Source organism: Ornithorhynchus anatinus, chromosome 11 (assembly GCF_004115215.2).
Source record: "Ornithorhynchus anatinus isolate Pmale09 chromosome 11, mOrnAna1.pri.v4, whole genome shotgun sequence".
NCBI lineage: Eukaryota > Metazoa > Chordata > Mammalia > Monotremata > Ornithorhynchidae > Ornithorhynchus > Ornithorhynchus anatinus.
In genome coordinates, this window is record NC_041738.1 from 31,508,631 (window position 1) to 31,532,177 (window position 23,547).

At 44.0% G+C, this 23,547-nt stretch overlaps 1 protein-coding gene across 1 annotated transcript in view; it reads right to left on the reverse strand.

The window, feature by feature from the left end:
- PEPD (peptidase D) overlaps nt 1-23,547 on the reverse strand; it is a 283,243-nt gene that overhangs the window by 239,231 nt on the left and 20,465 nt on the right. The window contains exon 3 of the mRNA XM_001509616.6: nt 23,336-23,463. Within this exon, the coding sequence (XP_001509666.2) occupies nt 23,336-23,463 (128 nt within the window). The remainder of the gene's footprint in view (nt 1-23,335; nt 23,464-23,547) is intronic.

Below are 23,547 nucleotides of genomic sequence, written 5' to 3' on the forward strand. Positions count from 1 at the left end.
ACCTAGGCTGCGAGAACCAATTTTAATTTGGGAGAAAATTCCCTGTTGCTATTTCTGGAAGAATCAAGTACTTCCACTACAAATCAGATTTTAAAACCTCACTTTCAACAGTAATGTTCAGTAAGGCTGGCCTTCAATTTCTTTTCACTACAGCTATTTCTTTAAGTTGGGCAAATCATTAAAACTGGCCCTCCATTTCAGAGAGCCAAGAAATAGCATTTCTACGCAAAGGTCTGATTATTTTAAAAAAATAACAATAATTTTATAAATAAAGTCTGAAAAGCTGTTAGCATTTCTTCTGGCATTTTGAATCCAGTTATTTCTAAAAGGGCAGAGATAATTAAGCTTGAATAGTAGTTATTTTTCTTGGTTTTAGCGCTAATTATAGTAAAATCATCTAAATGTCACCTTATCAGATGAATGTGCTAGGGCAGCCAACATAAAAATCAAGCTATAAAGGGAACACCTCAGCTGCAAGATCCAAAAAAGAAATGGAACTTTGGTGTTAATGTGAGCAAGCATTTGTACTTTATCCAAAGATCCTACCATGGTATCACTGGAATCAGGGCCAAAAAGAAAGAGAGAGTAGGAGGATAAGGGCAATTTCCTGAAGCCTCATTTTTTTTTTTTTTTTTTTTTAAGTCTCACATGTGGCTCAGGGACAGTCACAGATTGGGAAAGAGTCTACTCCTGTTGCAGGGGACTTTAGAGGGAAGGGAGGACAGGCAGCACTGTCCACTGGGTGAAAGCAGAAGGATAGAGTCTCGGGGAAAAAAGGCAGAGTCACCACCATTGGGTAAAGATGACGTATTCTGCCTCCATTTCTTCTGGAAGCCTTCTATCCTACCTAGCCCCTGTGCTACCAATAATAACTGTGGTATTTATTAAGCGTTTCCTACGTGTCAAGCACTGGGGAAGGTCCAAGATAATCAGGTCGGAACCAGTCCCTATCCCATAGGGGTTTCATTCATTCATTCAATAGTATTTATTGAGCGCTTACTATGTGCAGAGCACTGTACTAAGCGCTTGGAATTTAAGTAGAAGGGAGAACAGGTATTGAAGAAATTAAGTGGACTTTCCCAAGGTTACACAGCTGACAAGTGACAGAGTAAGATTGGAACCCAGGTCCTCTGACTCCCAGGCCAAAGCTCTTGATACTAGTCCACACTGCTTCTCTATTGTTTCAACCCCTCAGTTTGCGTCAGGCTGCCCACCGTGGGCTAAGCCAGGAGGGCCTGTCTTGTCACCATGAAACCTGTCCAAAAGTCAGAGCTGCTTGTGAAGGGGGGAAATGGGAGAGGCGCAACAGGCATGCCTGGCAAAAACCGTCATCTCAGCCCCCACACAACCCTCATGCCAGTGTCTGGATGAGTACAATACAGTTTGTCAGACGTGATCTCTGTCCACAAGGAGTTTACACTCTACAGGGGGAAACAAACATTAAAATACATTATGGATATGACCATAGGTGGGACTGAGGTGACTGTCAAGTGTCTAAAGGGTACAGATCTAAGTGCACAGGTGATGCAGAAGGGACAGGGAGTAGGAGAATAATAATAATAATCTGTGGTATTTATTAGGCAACGTGAGAAGCAGCATGGTTTAGTGGAAAAAGCACAGGCTTAGGAGTCAGAGGACATGGGTTCTAATTTTGGCTCCTCCACTTGTCTGCTATGTGACCTTGGGCAAGCCACTTAACTTCTCTGTGCCTCAGTTACCTCATCTGGAAAACTGGGATTAAGATTGTGAGCCCCATGTGGGACAACCTGATTACCTTGTATCTACCCAGTGCTTAGAACAGAGTTTGGCACATAGTAATCACTTAAATACCATAATTTTTATTATGTGCTTACTATGTGCCAGGCACTGTTCTAACCTGGGGAAGATACAAGATAATCGAGTTGGACACTATCGCTGTCCCACATTAGGGCTCACAGTCTTAATCCCCATTTTAGTGAGGAGGGAATGGAGGTGGCACAGAAAAGTTAAGTAGCTTGCCCCATGTCACACAGCAGACAAGCGGCAGAGCCAGGATTAGAACCTAGGTCCTTCTGACTCCCAGGCCTGTGCTCTATCCACTAGGCCATGCTGCTTCTCTGAGGGCTTAGTTGGGGAAGATCTCAACCAATCAAGTTTATTTAGCTTTTACTGTGTGCAGAGCTTGGGAGAGGCCTCTTGGAAGGGTTGGGATTTTAGTAAGACTTTGAAGGAAGGGAGAATGGTGGTTTGTCTAATGGGTGTCTCAGGGTTATAGATATGCAACATCTAGTGGTCATGGCCTTGAGTGCTGAGTAAGCTTTTTTTGATCCCCCCAAAGATCCTTAAAACCTCCCCTGCTCATCTCCAGGCTCTCTCTCTTCCTGCCCCTTCAACTCTCCCATCTTTCCCAGCAATATCTCAGAAGGTGATCTCCCGCCTACTCTCGAAATCCAACCCCTCTACCTGCGCCTCCGACTGCATCCCTTCACACCGTAACAAAAGACACTTGCCCCTTCTTTCTTTTCCACTCCCTCATTGCCATCTTAAACTGTTGACTCTCTGATGGCTTCTCCGTTGCTTTGAAACACGCTCACATATCCCCTATCTTAAAAAATGGAAAAAGAAAAAAAAAATCCCTTGATAATAATAATAATGTTGGTATTTGTTAAGCGCTTACTATGTGCAGAGCACTGTTCTAAGCGCTGGGGTAGACACAGGGGAATCAGGTTGTCCCACGTGGGGCTCACAGTCTTAATCCCCATTTTACAGATGAGGGAACTGAGGCACAGAGAAGTTAAGTGACTTGCCCACAGTCACACTGCTGATAAGTGGCAGAGCTCTCCAGTTATCACCCCATCACCCTCCTACTATCTCAAAACTCCTTGAGTAAGTTGTCTAAGGTCACCAATGATCTCTAAAGGTCACCACTTTTTTTTATGGAACTTAAGTGCTTACTGTGTCAAGCACTGCCTTAAGCACTGGGGTAGATCCAAGATAATCAAGTTGGATAGAGTCCCTGTCCCAAATGGGGCTCACAGTCTTTATAGGAGGGAGAACAGGTATTGAATCTCTACTTTCAGTTGAAGTAACTGAGGCATAGAGAAGTCAAGTGACTTGCCCAAGGCCAGACAGCAAGCAAGTGGCAGTGCCAGCATTAGAATCCAAGTCTAAACTTGCAGGTCTGTGCTTTCTTCACTTGTCCACTCAACTGTACTTGAAATCAAGCCAATACTGGCTTTGAAATCAACCCTCAGAGTGGTGGTGATTAGAAGGAGCTAGCCTCTGATCCCATGTCAGGGATGCCAGAAAATCCAACTGGAATCCAGGCACATCATTCAGTTTTGCTTTTGGGGATCTGTTTATAACCTAAGGGAATCAAATATAAGTTGCTTTTTCAATCCTCTGGACAAGCAATCTCTGCTCACAGTTGACTGATTGATTTCTGCCATCTACACAGATGGTTCATGGGGAGGAAGTTCCCCAGCTGCTCCCACACCCTCACAGGAATCTACCATTCCCCCCTCCAGAAACACCCACCAATGGAACAGAGGGAAAGACAGGGAGATCACAGTGCAGGGGAAGAGGGATAACCAAGCCCATTAGAAGCACAAGGAAGACAAAGCAAGGTTGATATTCTCTTGGGACAGAGCAGGAGGAAAATGAACAGGGATGAGAAACAAACCTAGCAGTGCGCAGAGAGGATTCCCGTCATTTAGAGAGATGCCTGACATTTTTGTCTCGCCTCATTTCAGCCCACATAGCCAACTCCACTCCTTTCCCTGAACCATCCTCTCTGCAGAAAGAATGCATTTCCTTAAAGGCCAAAGGAAAGCCAAAGCGGAGCTGTCTGCACACTGTACACAGGGAGCGCAAACATCAGATAATCTCCCATGAAAGGGAGACATTAAGTGGATGCCATACCCCACAGACAGAACTGAAGCCTCTTGAAAATGAAATTTCAAATGGCAGATCTTCCAGGCTGTCTGACCACCTGCACGCAGTTAATGAATAAGTAATAGGGCCAAATTACAATAGTCACCATCAATTTCTAATGGCTGAAATCTGTCTTCAGCTAAAAAATAATACTCCTGTCTTTCATTTACTTTACCTTGAGAAAGGATCAGCGAAATCCTCTGAATGGAAGCCGGCAACCATTTTGATATCCTATTAGCTTGTCAGAGAGTAAAGAGAAGAATTTTGATGTGAGGCAAAGAACTTCTACCCAAGCCTGTTTAACATGACTGAAGAAGGAACTAAACCTACCTTGGGGCAACGGACAGAGTGTTCACCATTGGAGGCTCTGGGCATTACAAGGGAGGAAGAGAAAGTAAAAAAAGCCATCATGAGCCTGAAGAGACCTGGGGTCACTGGCACAGGAAGTACATGGAAGGAAGACATGGAAAACCAAAATGAAGAGCAATTAGGTTAGGCACCTAAAAAACAGTTCTCAGCCTCAGAGAAGGAACGATGAAGGAGAAGAGGAACAAGACAAAGAAAGGACAAAGGAAAATGATTTTACTTTGCCATGCTAGTTGGAGGATCTGGGAGAGGCACATGCTTTAGTCATGACCCTTCTTTAGTCACAGATACCACCTAACTGAACTATTTTGACAGCAGGGAGCAGGGAGACAGTGTTGCCAGGACAGTTGCAGAGAAACACATACAACACTGGACACTTCTGAGTAGCACTGGGCAAGTAGCCGGCATGCCTGGGAGCCTGATGTACCACCTTCTGGCACACATGCTTGGTGTTCCAATGCTTGCCTTAAGATGCTTTAATACATGCTCCATGGCTAATCCTTTCATGGGGCTTTAGATTATTTGCAAATAGGATGAGAAACATTATCTGCTTTTGCTGGAATGCTCAGAGACACTAGAAGGAGAATAATGAGTATCAATCAACCAATGGCATTTACTGAGAGCTTACTGTGTGAAAAGTGGTGGTGGGGTGGAGGGGGAAGAAGAGGATGCAGGGATAATCCTATTCACAACCCCCAAAATTTTAGGCTCTGAAAACATGAATTCTCAGCTTGGGGCAATCAACTAACTTTGGAGCCTGCAGAAACTGATATGGGGAAAGGAGCAAAAGTAGCAGTTAAGTAGTTAAGCTCTTAAGTGTATGTCGGTTTATTTGGACCACTTATTATTCATAATATTTATTATTATTATAATAACAACAACTTTGGTATTTGTTAAGTGCTTACTATGTGCCAGGCACTATACTAAACATTGGGGTGGATACAATCAAATCAGGTTGGACGCAGTCCCTGACTCACATGGGGCTCACAGTCTGATTCCCCATTTTACAGATGAGGTAACAGGCACAGAGAACTGAATGGACTTGCCCCAAATCACACAGCAGACAAGTGGCAGAGTTTTAAGATTAGATTTAGATTACTTTTTCCATTTTTTGCTAACTTATTAGCAGTCATACCTATGCCACTTCTCATCCTCCTAGACAATGCTCTTTATGGGCAGGGAACTTGTCTACCAGTTATGTTATACTGTTATACAGTGCTCTGCACACAGTAAGTGCTCAGTAAATACAATTGATTAATTCTCATTATGTGTATAATGGTTTGTATCTTTCCAAATCGACAGAGCTACTTGAGTTTAGGGACTGGGTCTTCAAGCACGTAGTACAGTGCTCTGCACAAAATAAGCACTCAATAAATAGCAAGGATTAATTCTAAACAAATAGAGAAGCAGCATGGCTCAATGGAAAGAGCATGGGCTTGGGAGTCAGATGTCATGAGTTCTAATCCCGGCTCCACCACTTGTCAGCTGTGTGACTTTGGGCAAGCCACTTAACTTCTCTGTGTCTCAGTTACCTGATCTGTAAAATGGGAATTAAGACTGGGAGCCCCACGTGGGACAACCTGATAACCTTGTTTCCCCACCAGCGCTTAGAACAGTGCTTTGCACATAGTAAGCGCTTAACAAATACCATCATCATCATTATTAACAAAGTGCTCTTAAGGACTTCATATAGTTGGTGATCAATACATAGTGATGGAGTTTTTCCCTCATCAATTCTTAAAATAAAGGCCAATCTGCTTTTAATAGAGAGCACACTTTTCTTTTCCGTAATGGTACTTGTTAAGTGCTTATTATGTGCCAGGTGCTGTACTAAGCACTGGGGTGAATTTCAGGTAATCAGGTTGGACACAGTCCAAGTCCTACATGGGGCTCACAGTTTTAATTCCCATTTTACAGATGCGGGAACTGAGGCACAGAAAAGTCACTTGCCCAAGGTCAAATAGCAGAGGCAGGATGAGAACCCACCGTCTTCTGACTCCCAGGACCGTGCTCTATCCACTAGCCCATGTTGCTTCTCTGGGGCAGCGTGATGGGGATGTCAGTGATGGAGGCCCTTGGCCCCACCCTCACACCTCTTGGTCCCACCCCCATACCACCAGATATGCCCCAGGCCCTGCCTCTCCCCTGCCCCTGTGGTCCCTCTGGTCCACTTCCCCCAGCCCCAACCCGCGCCTTCCTTCAGTACTAGCCTTTTCTTGGCCAGCCATGTTGAGGATTAATGGGGCCCTAAGTAAAATCAGCAACAGAGAGACCCATTTAACCCACACGCACAAAAAAAAAACTAGAGACTGAATCAGAATGAATACATACGCACACCTTCCATCACAAAAATATAAGCAACATTTGACTCTGCTGGAGAAGTCAGTGGAGCACAATAATCCATGATCCAAGGAGATATAAAAATGTGATCTAGAGTCCATAAAAATAAAATTAAAAAAAAAACCAAAACGCTTGCAGAGAGTAATGATTACTTGAAAGTTTTGAAACTGAACTTGCTGATGCTGAGAAGTTTTCCAATCTATTTTCTTAAGATGTAGTTTATAATACCCGAGTATCAATCTTAAGTTACTGTGAATGTAATGACTGAGGGAATAGAATTTCACGCCATAGAAGAGACTGACATTTCCCTCTTCAATCAAAAACACCATTCAGGCTCCTGCCCATGGCCCTCACAAAGAACGATGCTATCGCACTCCTTCCCCGTGCTGGGCTTTGTGTGGTCCCAGTAAGCCAGCCAGCAACAGCCAAGTCCCTTCCACACTTGCAGATTTACATACTTCACTGAAAAAAAGTTGGTTGGTTTTTTTTTTAAAACACTAAATACACAGAATAAACACAGCCAGTGTGTAAAGTTTATGGATCATTCAAAATAGCAACTTCAGTCCATGCGACCATTTGATTTATAAATGATTTTTCAGAAGTAGCATGGCCTAGTGGATTCAACGCAGACCTGGGAATACGAAGGACCTGGGTTCTAATCCCAATTCCACCGCTTGTCTGATGTGTGACCTTGGGCAAGTCGCTTCAATTTCTCAATGCCTCAGTTACCTCTATTTGTAAAATGGTGATTAAGACTGTGAGCCCCATGTAGGAAGTGGATTGGGTGCAACCTGAGTAATCTGTAACAATAATGTTGGTATTTGTTAAGGGCTTACTATATGCCGAGCACTGTTCTAAGCGCTCGGGTAGACATAGGGGAATCAGGTTGTCCCACGTGGGGCTCACAGTCTTAATCCCCATTTTACAGATGAGGGAACTGAGGCCCAGAGAAGTTAAGTGACTTGCCCACAGTCACACAGCCGACAAGTGGCAGAGCTGGGATTCGAACTCATGAGCCCTGACTCCAAAGCCCATGCTCTTTTCCACTGAATCTGTATCTATCCCAGTACTTAGTATGGTGCTTGGCAAATAGGAAGCACTTGAATACCATCAAAAAAATAAAATCCCACTGCATTTTACTTCAAGCACTAGGGAGCCTTGAGTGACAATTGGCCCAGTATCCTCACTAAAGATGGTGCAGAATCTGGGGTTAGTTGGCACCATTTTCTCTGCGGTAACTTCCTCCCCACATTACCTGTGCCATTAGGTGGAAGGGAACTCTGGTCACAGCACCATTTTCTCTGCGGTAACTTCCTCCCCACATTACCTGTGCCATTAGGTGGAAGGGAACTCTGGTCACATAAACCACAAGTTGGTAACACCACCGGCAACTATCAGAGGTAACAAATCAACTTTCCTTCATTGGAAAGATGCTTAACTTTCCTTGGCACTTAGAAGAGTGCTTGGCACATAGTAAGCACTTAACAGATACCATCATTATTATTGAGCCTCTTAGTTGGGAGGCTGGGGAGGGAGAGATGACCAAATGTAATGAGTCTTTATTAGTCTACAAAGGAAGCAAGCATCTTGGTGATATTTAGGAGAGCAGCATAAGTAAGCATCAAGAAGCCCTAAGTAACTGGAGTGGAGAGGAGATGCATAAAGGGGCATTTTAATGCTGTCAGGACTCTAACCCTGCATTACAATGGCAGCCTAGAGAGCTGGCAAAGCATTAGTCAAACTAGAAGTGAAGAACAGAAGGAATAATGCAAAAGGGACTCTGGAGCCAGTTATGCCTGACTTTGCTAAAAAGGAAAAGAATTGCTTACACTTCAAAATAAAAGAATTGCACCCTTGTGAATGGAAATTTAGAGTAAAAATGAAATAGGAAAAGCATTACAAAATATCCCCCAACGGACTAACGGCATAAAGAGTGTGTTCATGTTCTCCTCCCTACTCAGACTGTGAGCTCTAGTTGGGACAGGGACAGTGTCCAACCCTATTATCTTGTATCTAAGCCAGCCCTTAGAACAGAGCTTGACGCACAGTAAGTGCTTAAGAGATATCATTATCATTCCCATACTGAGATTGTTGATTAGCACAGAGACATTTAGCTCCCCCATTCCGATGAAGGAAGGAGACCGATCTCACATCCGAGTAAGCTGCTTCTCAGTGAAACTCTGGATCGCATTAAGAGCCAGATGGATTTTGAGAAGTCATCAGACAAGGAGGATTCAAAAAGGAATTGAACAACCGAAGGTCAGATGTTCAATCTGATGGGCTCTGATTGAAAAGGCAAGGTAATCCTATCTGCCACTCTGTTTCTTATTGATTATTAAAGTGGTCGGGTGCAGTCACATGCAAAAAGTACACAACAATAACAGGTTTGGGTTCTTCTGAATGCGCTCTAATGAGATAGCTATACTTCAAAAGCCTCCATTCAACACAACCAGATTCAGCTGCCCATCCGTTTTAGACTTTAGGGAGCTCAGACGAATGGATACAAAGACGATATACTAGCTTCCATATCTAGGTCCCCAAGTTAGATAAAGATGCTGCTTGAAATCAGACACTGCTTCCATCCAGTGGACAGGATTAGTAGAAAGGAGTTAGGTGCTCATTGGACGACAGACAGCCCTTGAGAATACCAGGCAAGGAGACAGATGTGACACCACGTGTTATGTCCTGGAAAGTAACAACATCATATGCCCTTTGGGGGCAGGGATTGTCTCTCTTTATTGCTGTATTGTATTTTCCAAGTGTTTAGTAGAGTGCTCTGCACACAAGTAAGCATTCAATAAATACGACAATGTATGGCTCAGTGGAAAGAGCCCAGGCTTGGATGTCAGGGGTCATGGGTTCGAACCCCGGCTCTGCCACTTGTCAGCTGACTGTGGGCAAGTCACTTAACTTCTCTGTGCCTCAGTTCCCTCATCTGTAAAGTGGGGATTAGGACTGTGAGCCTCACGTGGGACAACCTGATTACCCTGTATCTACCCCAGCGCTTAAATCAGTGCTCTGCACATAGTAAGCGCTTAACAAATACCAACATTATTATGAATATGCAGCATTTTACAGGCGCATGCCTGGAATCACCTAAAGCTTTTTTTTTTTTTTTGAGAGGAACCCTGGTCAACCCCCTCTCTTGCCCCAGGATTTTTCATTCCCTCCTAGGCCCTTATGAATATGGGCACTGCTTCCAAGCCGGGGACCTCAGTGGCAAGAGTCAAAATAAAGGAAGGCTGAGCACTAAAAATGAAAAATATGGTGCAAAAAGGGATCTGGAACCACACTCATACTGAACAGAGAGAAGACCTGTTGAAAATCAGGGAAGCAGCATGGTCTAGTGAACAGAGCCTGGGCCTGGAAGTCAGAGCAACTGGGTTCTAATCCCAGACTCTTCCATTTGCTGTGTGACCTTGGGTAAGTCACTTAGCTTCTCTGTGCTTCAGTTTTCTAACCTGGAAAATGGGGATTAAATCCTACTCAGACAGTGAGCCCTATGTGGGACAGGTACTGTATCCAACCTGATTATCTTGAATCTACCCCAGTGCTTAGAACAGTACTTGGCACAAGGTGCTTGACAAGTACCAGAAAAGACACAGAGCTAGCCAGTGTGAAGTGTGTTGAGGGACCAATTGCCTGGTTTTATACTGGATAGTCTATTTCTTTTAAGGCTTTAAAAATAAAACCAAGCTGTAAATACATTTTCTTCACTTGTTGAAGAAATAAGATAAAGACACATTTTCAGCACCCAGTCAAAAAACACAGAACTTTTAGGTTGCACATGTTGAAGGGAAAGGAGGCAAGAAAAAAAAAGTTGATTTGCTAGGTCTGTTATAAAAGATGTTTTGTAGACCTTCCATCAAACTCTAAGCTCTGAGGAAAACATGTTGGCTTAAGTCCTCTGTCTATAACATTGCAGAATGTTCAGTTAGCATTAATCCGAAATAGTCCGAGGAGAAAAAAAAATAGTTCCTCGTGTATCAACCATGTACCTTCAATTTTAAAGCAACTTCACTCAGAATTGGTCAAAATAATGGCAGACCTATGGGCAGGGGCTGACTGAATGTTGCCATTTTTATTCAGGGTGATAGGGGTAACACACATACAGTGTTCACTGGCTTCTCATATGCACGCTCCCCAGTGAGAGATCTAAAGAAATAGGGAATTAGTAAAATGAAGTCACCCAAGTCCCTCATTACTTAATTCAACTTCATGCTACCTCTCAGAATAAGTCTATTTTCCATCTGTAACTAGTCTCTTCCTTCACCCAAATCAGGCCTGCCTTACAGATCTTTCTTGCATATTCCACAGCCCATTTTGCTTCAGGAGCAAACCTTCCTACCCAGCTAAGAGATTCTCTAAGAAGCCAGTCAGAGGAGGAACTTTCCTCTATACTAAGAGAGCTGAAGAGAGAGCCATGCTGGAAACCTGTAGGTATGACCAAGATAGCATGTCAACATACAAGTAGGCCTTCCCACAAATAAACTACAAAGGGATAAATTGGACAATTCTGATTCCATTAGGGGGAGGGGCCTTGTGGGAAGATCCCCAGACTGTAAGTCTGGTTCAACTGCCTGCTCCACCAATGGTCCCTGAGGGACCTTGGACATGTCATTTAATTTCTCTGGGCCTCAGTTACCTCATCGGTAGAATGGGGATGAGATTGTGCACCTTGCATGGGTCAGGAACTGAGTCCAAAGTCATAATCTAGTCTACGCCCCAGGGCTTAGTACATTATAATCCCTGAATAAATACCCTAAGTATGATTAATCCAGTGGGAATTTAGAAATCACAGTTCCTTCCTTAAGACTACATTTAGACTATTGCCAGGACCATCATGATTGTTTACATAATTACTACTGTGTTTCGGATGAAAGGATCTGTTTAGAGACCATTATGAGCCTCATTTTGCAGGTGAAGGGATGGGAGCCAAGACTGATCAATCAGGCAGGGATATTCAGTAGGCAGGATCAGCCGACATGGGCAACTGCCTGGGATGCATAAAAAGTACATTATCTTGCCATGGCAAATCCTACAGTCAAGCCAATTACCCATCGGAGTGGGAGAGAAAGGGGGATAAGGTTTAAGGGCAGAACTTCCTTTAAACTCTACCTCCCTCAAAACTGACACTGTCCCGTGGACAGGATTTTCAATAAAGAGGACAGTGCCCACCCCATCTCTCCCAGGGATACTTGGGACAGTCAGTCAGTTTAATTTATTGAGCACTTATTGCATGCAGAGCACTGTGCTAAGCGCTTGGGGAAGTACAACAACAGACACATTCCCTGCCGACGAGCTTATAGTTCATAGTCAAAAAGGCCCTAAGCCTAAAGGGCCCCCCTCTCTCCCAGTGAGCAAGATTTGAGGGAGTTGCCACTCAAAAAGGACAGGAGGAGGAAGAGAAGGGACAGAGGAAGGAGGAGATTCCAATGACTCCCACCCCTTTGTTGCCCTGTGTGTTGGTAGCTCGCTGGTGTCACACTAACCAACAAGCTTGAACTTGTCTCAAATGTCCCCTGGAGGGGTGGGAAAGCAGTGGTGACAGTCTCATTCTTTCAATCATATTCAGCACTTACTGTGTGCAGAGTACTGTACTAAGAGCCTGGGAGAGTACACAACAGACATTCCCTGTCCACAAGGAGCTTACAGTCTAGAGGGGGAGACAGACCTTAATATAAATAAATTGCAGATACATAGTTAAGTGATGAGGGGCTGAGAGGGGGTGATGAATAAAGAGAGCGGGTCAGGGTGATGCAGAAGGGAGTGGGAGAAGAAGAAAGGAGGGCTTAGTCACGGAAGGCCTCATGGAGATGTACTTTCAATTAAGCTTTGAACCGAGGGAGATTAATTGTCTGCCGGATTTGAGAGGGAGAGCGTTCCAGGCATTCCTGTACAAGGGGTGGAGAAGGAAAGATTTCAGGGCAGGACCTCTGCTCTGTAAACCTCCCACATCTCCCACTTTCACAGGAACCAATGGCTGGTTAACCACGGTGCCTTTTCATTTATTGATAGCCCTGAGAGCCATCAGGGGTTGAGTCAGATGCCCAGCCTCTGTTCTAACCAGTTCACAAATCACCAGTATGGATAGGGAATGGATTATATAATTTGATGCAAGAAATTGAGCCTCCATGCACACTGCCTCACATTTAGGGAAGTAGAAAGAAATGAAAATTTAAATGTCTCCAAGGTTACAATCTAAGTGCAATGGCACTGTTAGCAATTACGGATTTTCACTAGATCCCACTTTGGCATAACATTTAACAGAAAGTTTCTTACACTGCAAGAAACATTTCTAAACTAGAAACTTTTACCTGCAAAATATTAATTTTAATAGAACAAACACTACTGCTGGCAAGATGTACCCAAATGAGTCTGTTTCAGAAAATTGGCAGGGGAAGGAACCAACTTTAGTGGCTACCTGAAGTTACAGTTTTAAAGAGATGATGGACAGCACATCTAGCATGGTCAAATAGACCTTTTCTTTGGTGGGGGGTGGGGGAGTTGTGTCGAGAAAGACACCTTATCTGTGAAAATTATCAAAGGAGCAGGATTCAGCCTCATACCAACTTGAAAACTGCCGCAGTGGCTAGTTTCTAAGGAGAGACAACAGCAGGAATAAAACTTCACAGAGATTATGCAATGTTTTAGATCTGGCAATCTCATTCATGACACCACTGACTAAACATACCAGGAGGCAGCAGGACCTGAGCTACAATATGCAAATATTAAGCCAAAAATTTTCACGCGATCTCAAAACTATCCTCCTTTCATTAAACTTGGATTACTGACATAAAGCCATGGCTCTTCAAAAAGTAGTCTCCTCTCCAAGGATATGTATTAACACACCTTTTAAAGAACCAATAGATTTGTCTACAGACACTATGGCTGAGAGGTCTGCTTCTCCAATCTTTCATTTATTATGTCACAGAGGATAAGCTGGAAACCCTAGCATAATGAGTCAGAGAATGGTGTATGGGAGAATGAAAAATGAGGACTATAAATGATACACGTGGTCAAAACAGAGCCTGTGTCTTGGAAGAGACAATACACATTCAAGAGCAATTTAGCCAATGATTGAAATTGTGGAAAATAACATAGGCCTCAAAAGCCAGGAAGTCCCAAGCCAGTCTGTCAACTAGGAGGGCTGTGGGGATCAGTGGAGCTGAACCACGGCACTCTGAAGCCCATTTTTGCCAAACTCCATCAATAAGATTATTCAGTCTCACTGCTGCCCCACATGAGGGACAAGTCTATTGAACTCAGTGGTGTTCTCCCCACAGAGACTCACCATCACTCCAGATCAGTAACTCCCCACACTTCCTGAGGCAAACCTTCCCTCCCCATTCTTCTTTTTTACAGTCTGTTTAGGAGGGCCATCAAAAGCTGGTGTTTTGGGCAGAGATTTAGCTTTCAAGAGCCAGTTGGAAAGCCTCCACGCAGCTCGGCAGCGGCCCAGCTAAAATGCCAGGCGGCAGCTGTTCTAGAGTCCATGGAAAAAGAAGCTGGCAACCTCAATCCTCCTTCCAGATGGCCCAAAACACCAGAATCCGAATGGCCTGTTAGCTCTGAGAGGTAGTTCTTACAGAGACGGGATTAGGCACCTAAACCAGCCCCAAGAGGCTCTTGCTTCAGAAGAGGTGAAGACCTGGGGTAAGGAACTTTCAAGTTCATCATACTTCCTATAAATGGGGGTTTGGCAACTCAAACCAGTCAAGCACCTATTGCTAGGTCAGTTTTTTTGGTCTGCTAGATGCCCATTGTACTTTTTCCCAGGCTTCTGGATCCAAAAACCACAGCTCATAAAAAGGCAGAGGCGGAGATCCTGGATTTAGCTCTTTCACACCTCATGAACTCAAGAGGCTTCAGCGGCCATGTCAGGTAAAAGTCTAGAGAGTTCTTGGCAAGGAACGTCAGCTATTCAAAACCGGGGCCTTCAGCAAGGGTGCTCAGCTGACGCATAGGGAGTTCTGTGAAGGGGAAGGAAACCTGAGAGGCTTCAACTAGCTTCCCTCAGTGAAGACCTGGGGCCCTAAGGAGAGAGTGCCAAGCGGAGCTCTCCTTTAGACCTGCAGGCTCCAGGTCTTGGGTCACTTCCCCCAGGGTCCCTGAGCAGAGTGGGATGAAGCATGAGGAAGACTGGGTTAGGAATGGCATTCTGTACTCCTGTAATTTCCTCCCTCCTCACATTCAGCCTGCCACCCCAGACACCTTCCCCTACCCCTCCCTGGCCCTTAACTCTACTACTACTCTAAACACAGCTCTTCTCATTTCAGATATTAGCATTAGAGGACATTTTCCAATCCAGAGTATGAAATATCACCAAAGGTTAAGGCTGCAGAGAAACCACATCTGATCATTTCACACACAATCTCTCCATTCTTCACCTGCCCCTCCTAGTCCCTTAAAGAAGGTCACTAAATGTTCTTCTAAAGACATCATGAAGTCCAACACAAAAGGTCAATCAGTAGAATTTATTGAGTGCATTACTACGTTCAGGGCACTGTACTAAGTACTTAGGAAGAAACAATATAACAAAGTTGGTGGGCACATTCCCCATCCACAATGAGGTCCTTATTAATCCAACATTTATCCATTTTTCTAAAGAGGGGAGGGGAGGTTGGAAGGATCTTCCATGGAACTCTGGAAACCAGTCCAGAGGGAGATTACACAGTTCTACTTCCACAACATTTTTTTTTTTTTAAAAAAGGGATTTAAGCAGTTACTATGTGTCCAACACTGTTCTAAGCACTGGGATAAGTACAAGTTAATTAGGTCAGATACAGTCCCTGTCTTGAATAGGGCTTACAGTCTAAGTAGGGGAAGAACAGGGATCCCCATTTTACAGTAGAAACTGACACTGAGAAGTTAAATGACTTGCCCAAGGTCACAAGGCAAGCAATTTCCAGAGCTGGGATTAGAACCCAGATCCTTCTGACTCCCAAGCCCCACTTTTTCCACTAGGCCACGCTCCTTCTCTTAGCAAGTAATCCTCCATAGTGTATGAACTGCCCAAGATTTGATGACTTGGAGGTGACAACACGATGACCAAGGGAAAAGAAAGATGAGGAGCAGTGAGGCCTAAAAGGAAAGAGCGTGGGCCTGGAAGTCAGAGGACCTGGTTCTAATCCCAGCTACAACATTTGGCAGCATGGGACCTCAGGCAAGTCACTCAACTTCTCTGTACCTCAGTTTTCTCATCTGTAAACTGGGATTCAATACTTGTTCTCTCTCAGAATATAAGCCCCACATGGGACAGGGACTGTGTCCAACCTGATTATCTTGCATCTACCCCAACACTTAGTACAGTCCTTGGCCCATAAAAAGCACTTAGCAAATGCTACAGTTATTAATACTGGAACAGCTATTCATTCCACAGTGAAATGCCACTTTGAAAGAAGAAAGTAGCCTTCTTAATAAGGTGGTCTTCCCTGCCCCTCCATCCCACAACCAAATTGGGCTCTTCACACAGCAAGACAATTACATTATTCTGGCATGGGTGACACACACACATCTGGTCTGCAGTATGTTTTACTGCACAAAATACCTGTAATCAGTGCCTCGGCTGGTTCTGTCACATAATTAAAAAGACACAAATGGTAGGAGTAGCATTAATTAGTGCAACTGAAGACAAAGCATGATGGGCAGGCAAATTGGCTTACTTAATAAGTAAAAGCCCAGTTGCCTAGGGTAGTGTTGCCCTCACACTCCTGGAAATAAAGATTTTAAAACTACAGTGGTCCTACTTCAGCAGGAGGCACTTGGGCCCACATTTTACTTTGCTCGGAAAAAGCTGGAAGACAGATAACCCTGAGAGCCCAATTAACCTAGACAAAAACAAATATCTCCCACACTATTATCTTCTCTCCCTTCACCTCCTCCCTGCAGCCATCTATTCATTCTCTCCGGTTGAAGAGGGAGAGACTGGGATTGGTCTCTAAAGGGAGATGGAAGAAACAGGCCTGGCTGAGCAGAAGAACCCACCCCATCAAAATCATGTCTGTTTACTCTCCAAACACTTAGTACAGTACTCCACGCAGAGTAAGTGCTCCATAAATAATATTGATTGACTCACAATGTACAAAGCAGCCTTCAGATTCTACCAGAGAAGTTAACCAGAGGCCAGGCCTGGATTTCCCTGTCCTCATGGAATTTCCCCATACCTGACACTGGCTCAGAACTTGCAAGGGCCAGGGGCCGGGGGAGGGCAGGAAATGTGTGGTCTAGTGGAAAGAGCAGGGACCCGGGAGTCTGAAGGACCTGGGTTCTAATCCCAGCTCTGTCACTTGTCTGCTGTGTGACCTTGGGCAAGTCACTTCATTTCTCTGGGTCTCAGTTACCTCATCTGTAAAATGGGGATTAAGTCTGTAAACCCCATGTGGGACAGGGACTGTTTCCAATCCAATTTGCTTGTATCCAATCCAGTACTTAGTACAGTGAATGGCACATAGTAGTGATGGCATTTATTAACCACTTACTATGTGCAAAGCACTGTTCTAAGCACTAGAAGGCATACAAGGTGATTAGGTTGTCCCACGTGGGGCTATCAGTCTTAATCCCCATTTTACAGATGAGGGAAATGAGGCACAGAGAAGAGAAGTGACTTGCCCAAAGTCACACAGCTGACAAGCGGCGGACCTGGGACTAGAACTCACGACCTCTGACTCCCAAACCCGGGCTCTTTCCACTGAGCCACGCTGCTTCTCCAATGCCACTATTATATCAACTGTTGCTGACTCCAATCTTGCAAAGAAGAATTTAAAAAAGTCACCAGCTCCCAAGAGACTCATATCCGCCCACCCTCTTCCTAACATGAGGTAGCCAGGGAGCTAGAGATCTCTGCCAATGAAGGATTGTTGGAGAAAAGACACATTGGCCCTGAGCCAATGGAGTCTGGAGAGTTACAGACTGCATGTGCTGCAGTAGAGAAAATTAAAGGAATGGAAACTCCTTGGAAGCTTCTCAGGGACAGCTGCATGCTGGTTCACAGCTAATGAAACCTTTCCCAAGTGGATGATGAATTTGGGAATAACCACTAATTGACTGCAAATGAATTCAGCATTCTACCTTTTTATAGTTGGGAATCTTCCACCCCCGCCCCCCTTCCGCCCCCACACACAACCCTAGTTGAGCTAGCAGGCAACTTGCTTTTCAGGAGGCCAGTTTACTCCAACAAAAGGCTATCTGAATACACCCACCCCTCAGCTCACCTCCAGGCAGCTGTGCTACCTTAATACATGACCTAAACAAGTCTTCCTGCTCAATAGCACTCCCGGTTGATTAAGTAAGAGTCAGGCTGCTTAGGGTGCCACGATCACTCTGGTAACTCCAATGAGTCGACAAGAATGCGTCTGTGATGCGTCTGTGACTGGAAGAGAAAAGTCTTCAGTCCAAATGATAATGGGGTATTGTTCTAGTGCGCTTTTGGCAGCATCTTAAAGAGCAATGCACTCATCTTCTAGACTGTAAGCGCTCTGTGGGCAGGGAACGTATCTAGCAGCTCTGGTTTATTGAACTCTTCCAAGCACTTAGTAAAGTGATCTGCACACTCTACGAGTTCAGTAAATACCATTCACAAAGACTGTGGGAGACTGAAAGATTTAATTCTGAAATTATTTATGGGGAAGACTTTCAAGGAATTTGAGGTGAGAAGCAGACTACACATTCTACGCCTCAGTTAAAGTGTCTAGTACACTGGACCTTCAATTCTCAGTACGGAATACCTCCCCAGTATTAAGTTGTATCAGAAGCTAATTTGCTTTAAAAAAGTAATTCACTCTGACCAGAGCTCAGAGAAACAGTGTCAACCCCTACTAGCCAAATTATAGCCAAGCCTTGCTCTAACTCATTGTGGACAGGGAATGTGTCTCTTTTATTGTTATACTGTATTTTCCCAAGTGGTTAGTTCAGTGTTCTGCACACAGTAAGCACTTAATATGATTGAATGAATACAGAGTAACTGTCTTCTGAGAAGAAACACAAGGCTCTCTGCATAACTTAACTCATTACACCTCAAACCTCTTCCCTTGCAAGTTATTAATCCTGCACTTAACGGCTAAGCTACAGAATTGAAAGGATACTAACAGACCAGGCTTCTGCAAGCTCATTATGGGTAGGGAACATGTCCACTAATTCTGCTGTATTCTCCCAAGAGCTTAGTACAGTGCTCTGTACATAGTTAGCACTCAAACTTGATTGATGGATTCCTTAGTTCCAAAAAGGAAGGTAGAAAGAGGAAAGGGAGGAGTAAAGTTTTTTTTTTCCACTTCATCTCTTGCTAACCCTGAGTATAACTGGGTGGCTAAGGTATAACAGAGGCCCCCTCCTCTCTTCTTGTCATGGAATTCCCCAGTGCAGCACAGCCTAGTGGATAGAGCATGAGCCTGGGAGTAAGAAGGACCTGAGTTCTAATCTTGGCTCTGTCATTGGCCTGCTGTGCAACCTTGAGTGAGAAGCAGCGTGGCTCAGTGGAAAGAGCACGGGCTTTGGAGTCAGGGCTCATGAGTTCGAATCCCAGCTCTGCCACTTGTCGGCAAGTCACTTAACTTCTCTGTGCCTCAGTTCCCTCATCTGTAAAATGGGGATTAAGACTGTAAGCCCCACGTGGGCAACCTGATTCCCCTATGTCTACCCCAGCGCTTAGAACAGTGCTCGGCACATAGTAAGCGCTTAACAAATACCAACATTATTATTATTATTATTACTTAATTACTCTGTGCCTCAGTTACCTCATCTGTAAAGTGGGAATTAAGACTGTGGGACATGGACTGTGTTCTATCTGATTAGCTCAGTGCTTGGCACATAGTCAGTGCTTCAATACCATATTTAAAAAAGTACAGAGTCCAGGATGTTCACTCATGTCCTTGTGGTTTTATTCCATTATAGGAAATGCAGTTAGGAGGGCATACAAGCTGCATGATAATCTGCAACTGAAAATGGAGAGACCCTGAGGATTTGCTATAGAGCAGGAAAATGGAGCCGTACATTTGAAAACATTTAATTGGGAAGGGAAATTCCATACAACTGCTCTATAGAAAGTGGAGATGGAAAATAATTGCAAGTGCTCTTCTAAAGTGGACACTTTAAAGATACTTTTCAAGTGATGTTCTGTTTCTTTCTATCCACTTAGCATTCAGGTGAAAATGCATTTGAGCTGATATTTCCCATCTACACGCTTTAGAAAACAAATGGTAGAAATCAATGAATCAATGCCATTTATTGGGTGCACACTTACTGAATGCAGCGCACTGTACTGAGCATATGGAAGAGTACAGTACAGTAGAGTTTGGTAAACGCAATCCCTGCCCACAAAAGACTTAGCTATAGTTTTGCCAGCTACAGTAGATGCAGCACCCTGTATCAAAACATGGAAACATCTGCCAAGGATTAATATGGTTGCTCACTGTAGGCACCCACAAATTGGGGGCAGAATGATTCAGAGGAAGAGGAGTGGTCCCATTTCTGGTTTACTATTACACAAACAGCCATATACACCATATCCCTAACTCAGAGGGATACGATGAAGACTGAAATATCAGACTTGAAAAGTTAAAATGTGCTATATAAACTTATTGTAAATCTGAAAATAAAACTTGCCAAGCCTGCTTCAGTGGATTGTATTTGGGAATGGCATGATTATATTTGTGAAGTGCTTACTATGTAACAAGAACTGTTCTAAGTTAATCAGGTCAACCAAAGTCTCTGTCCCACATGGGGCTCACAATCTAAGCAGGACAGAGACAGGAGGATTAGAAGCCAGGTCATCTGAATTTCTGGCCTATGCTCTTTCCACTAGGCCATGCTGCTTCCCTTGAAAGTTAATTTTGAGCTAAAAATTGAGTTTTCAAGGAAGGAAGAATCCTAGAGAGATAGTGCAAAGCCCCCTGCCAACCTGCTCATGAACAGAACCAGGACTGACTCACAAATGAGCTACTCATCTACCCTTCTGACAAGCAGCAAGGTATATGACAGTAGCTTGCCAGAGAAGGAAAACTGGCTTAGAACAAAGGGATGGCAAGGGGCTGGGGAGGACAAAAGTGCAAAAAAAGCAGGAGTGTACCAGGTAGTATCATGTGTCTAAATCTGCTCTGCAGCAAGAAATAATTGATAATAAACCAAAGTAAACCCCCTTTATGCCAGATCTCACACAATTAAAATACACCACTAATTCACTAATGAAACTGGTAATCAGCACCTCATGGCCTTGGGCTGTGAAGGCTATAATTTGTACATTAGCTTGGAATAACTGTGCTCGATTTCAGCAATGACACACGAGAAGGTGGAGAGCATTTAGAGGGTTTCATCTTCACATTTCAAATGTCCCTAGTTAAGATGGGCCATAATATGCACCTTCTAGGAATGCTGGGAAAGGCAGCAACGAAACTGACAGCTATTTTCATGTGATAGGAGCTAGAGCAGGAGACTGTCACGTATCCACAATGCTACAACTTAACTGTCTGTGCCCATTTGGGAAAAAAAGATCACGGATAAAAGAAACCCACACAATCCAACATCTTCCCTTTTTGGCAATAGTTTTAGTCCTCCCCTGCCCTCCAAACCTTTTTGCTCAAGTTACTAACAAGAAGCAAAATGGGCTTTTTAAGTTTCACCTCTTCTGTCCATCCCAGCCCAATCTCAGCTATAGGTGTGAAGAGGGAAATGACCATACAACTCAAAGTCTTTTACTTGTACCATCCTCCAGTCAAGCAGGTGGGCCTATTACCTCTGAACATCTGAAATGGAACTTAGGGGGTGAGGTCTTTAGCTTCACCCCATGGCCTCTTAGTTCACCTACAGCTGGAGCCACAAAAGTTGGCAGCACCACTTCAGATTTGCCCCAGGGCCAGGTCGGGCACTAGACTTGCCCTCTCCTTCTATCCAGATTCGGGCCAAAAGAGCAGGTAAAATTGGTTTAATTGACTTTCTTAATCCCCATTTCTCCTCCTATGACTATGGCCTCCCCCTCCTTCCCATAATCCTTTGCTCTGTTATCCCTCACTTGCTCTGCCAGAACCAGAACTAAGACAAAAAATGTGAGAAGGTAGAGAGTTGTCTCTCTCCCCATCACCGCCACCCCACTCCTCCATCAGTCAAAATACTTATTTTAAGGGCTGTTGTCTCAAATAGTAAGCTTCTTAGAGGCTGGAGTGTGTCCTATACACACCATGCACCAGATCTACCCTACTGAAGGGTTAATCCTTAATGAATGATAAAGAGAACTGGTACTAGAGAACACACCAACCTTAAGAGTTTTGGGGAAAGAAACTAGTTCATGACTAAACTATTCCGTTTGATCTTTTAGCACCTAATGTGTTTAGTAACAAAAATTTAAAATAAGATGGTTGAAAAGGTACACGTGCAGAATTAAAAGAAAAAAATCTGAATTTTCTCCTCATGCCCTAGAGAGTCCAACCTCATTAGGTTAGACATGAGACAACACGGGAAGTGACAATTCTGACAGTGCCAGAGCTGCACAAGGTCTGTGGTTTCCCGGGCCTCTCCTTTCGTGACTCTTCCAGGCCCTCTCCTGAGAGCTTAATCCATTTCCCGAGGAGAGAGACAAAAAACACCAATTTTAGAAGCAGGAAGAATGTGATGGACAGAAACAACCAATTTCCTCAAACCCCAGGAAGGAGTGAGAGAATAAAAAAGGCCCTATGAAAAGGCTTGGCTGGAGCAATCCCACCCCTCCCAGACCCTCCTGGCCCTAGATCTGAGAGAGGTGTGAGACAAGTCATTGGTTAACTGAAGGGAACTTCAGATTCTGGTGCCTCTGTGAGGAGAAGAGAGGAGATTGTGGAGGGATGAAAAACTAGGAAGAGAGGGGAAAAGAGTAAAAATAATAATAATAATAATAATAATAATAATAATAACGATGGCATCTGTTTAGCAGTTTACTGTGTGCCAGGCACTGGGATGGATACAAGCAAATCGAGTTGGACACAGTCCCTGTCCCACGTGGGGCTCAAAGTCTCAATCCTCATTTTACAGATGAGGGAACAGAGGCACAGAGAAGTGAAGTGACTTGCCCAAGGTCACAGCAGGAAAGTGACAGAAGGTCATGGATTCTAATCCTGGCTCTAACTCGAGGTCTGTGCTCTATCCACTTCATCATGCTGCTTCTGCTAGAGTAACAGTAAAAAATATCCAAGGGACTCCTAGTTCAAGTGATAGTGTTTAGGCAATTTGTGGAATTTTGATTGGAAGTTGGGTGGAGAAAAAACCTGGCAATAAAATGTAATTTATGCATCCAAAAATAGTATAATGGTCAGATGAGTGGATTCGGGCTATTTTGAATAAAATTATGAACTATTTACAGTTTACAGTTTTTTGCCCAACAAGAACATTTAGGTGTTAATAATAAAAAGATTTATGTGTTTTTCATTTTGTGAGGTCTTAAGGATCATTTATATATGTGAATTCCAGTTGGGCACTCTCTCTATATTGCCTTGAACAGATTGACTGACTTTAAAGTCATTGGGATTTGCCACATCTTATACCATCAGACCATATTCCTAAAGGAAGGACCCATGCCTCCTTCACTAATCTTCTGAGTGACCAAAAAAAAAAAAAAAAGGCTCCCAGAGCTCTAAGGGCCCTTGAAATACCTTCAGGACAAGTTCCCTGCCCATCAGACAGGCAAAAGACCAAGAAAGTGCCTTACATTCAAGTATTGTTGAATCTCAATCAGACAGCAGAGTATAAAACAACTTACTTTCCCATCCAAGTCGCATGGCTTTCAGGGAGCTTAGGGACAAACAGGACTGACTTCCCAGTATCAATTGCAATGACGCCATAGCAGCCTGGTTCCGTGACTCCAAAGGACCAGTGGAAGAAAGATTCCTAGGTCAAGAAATCAGGACAGTAGTGAGTTACTAGAGAGCTGATCTTCACGAGGGGTCAGGGCCCAAAAAAGGAAAGATGGTG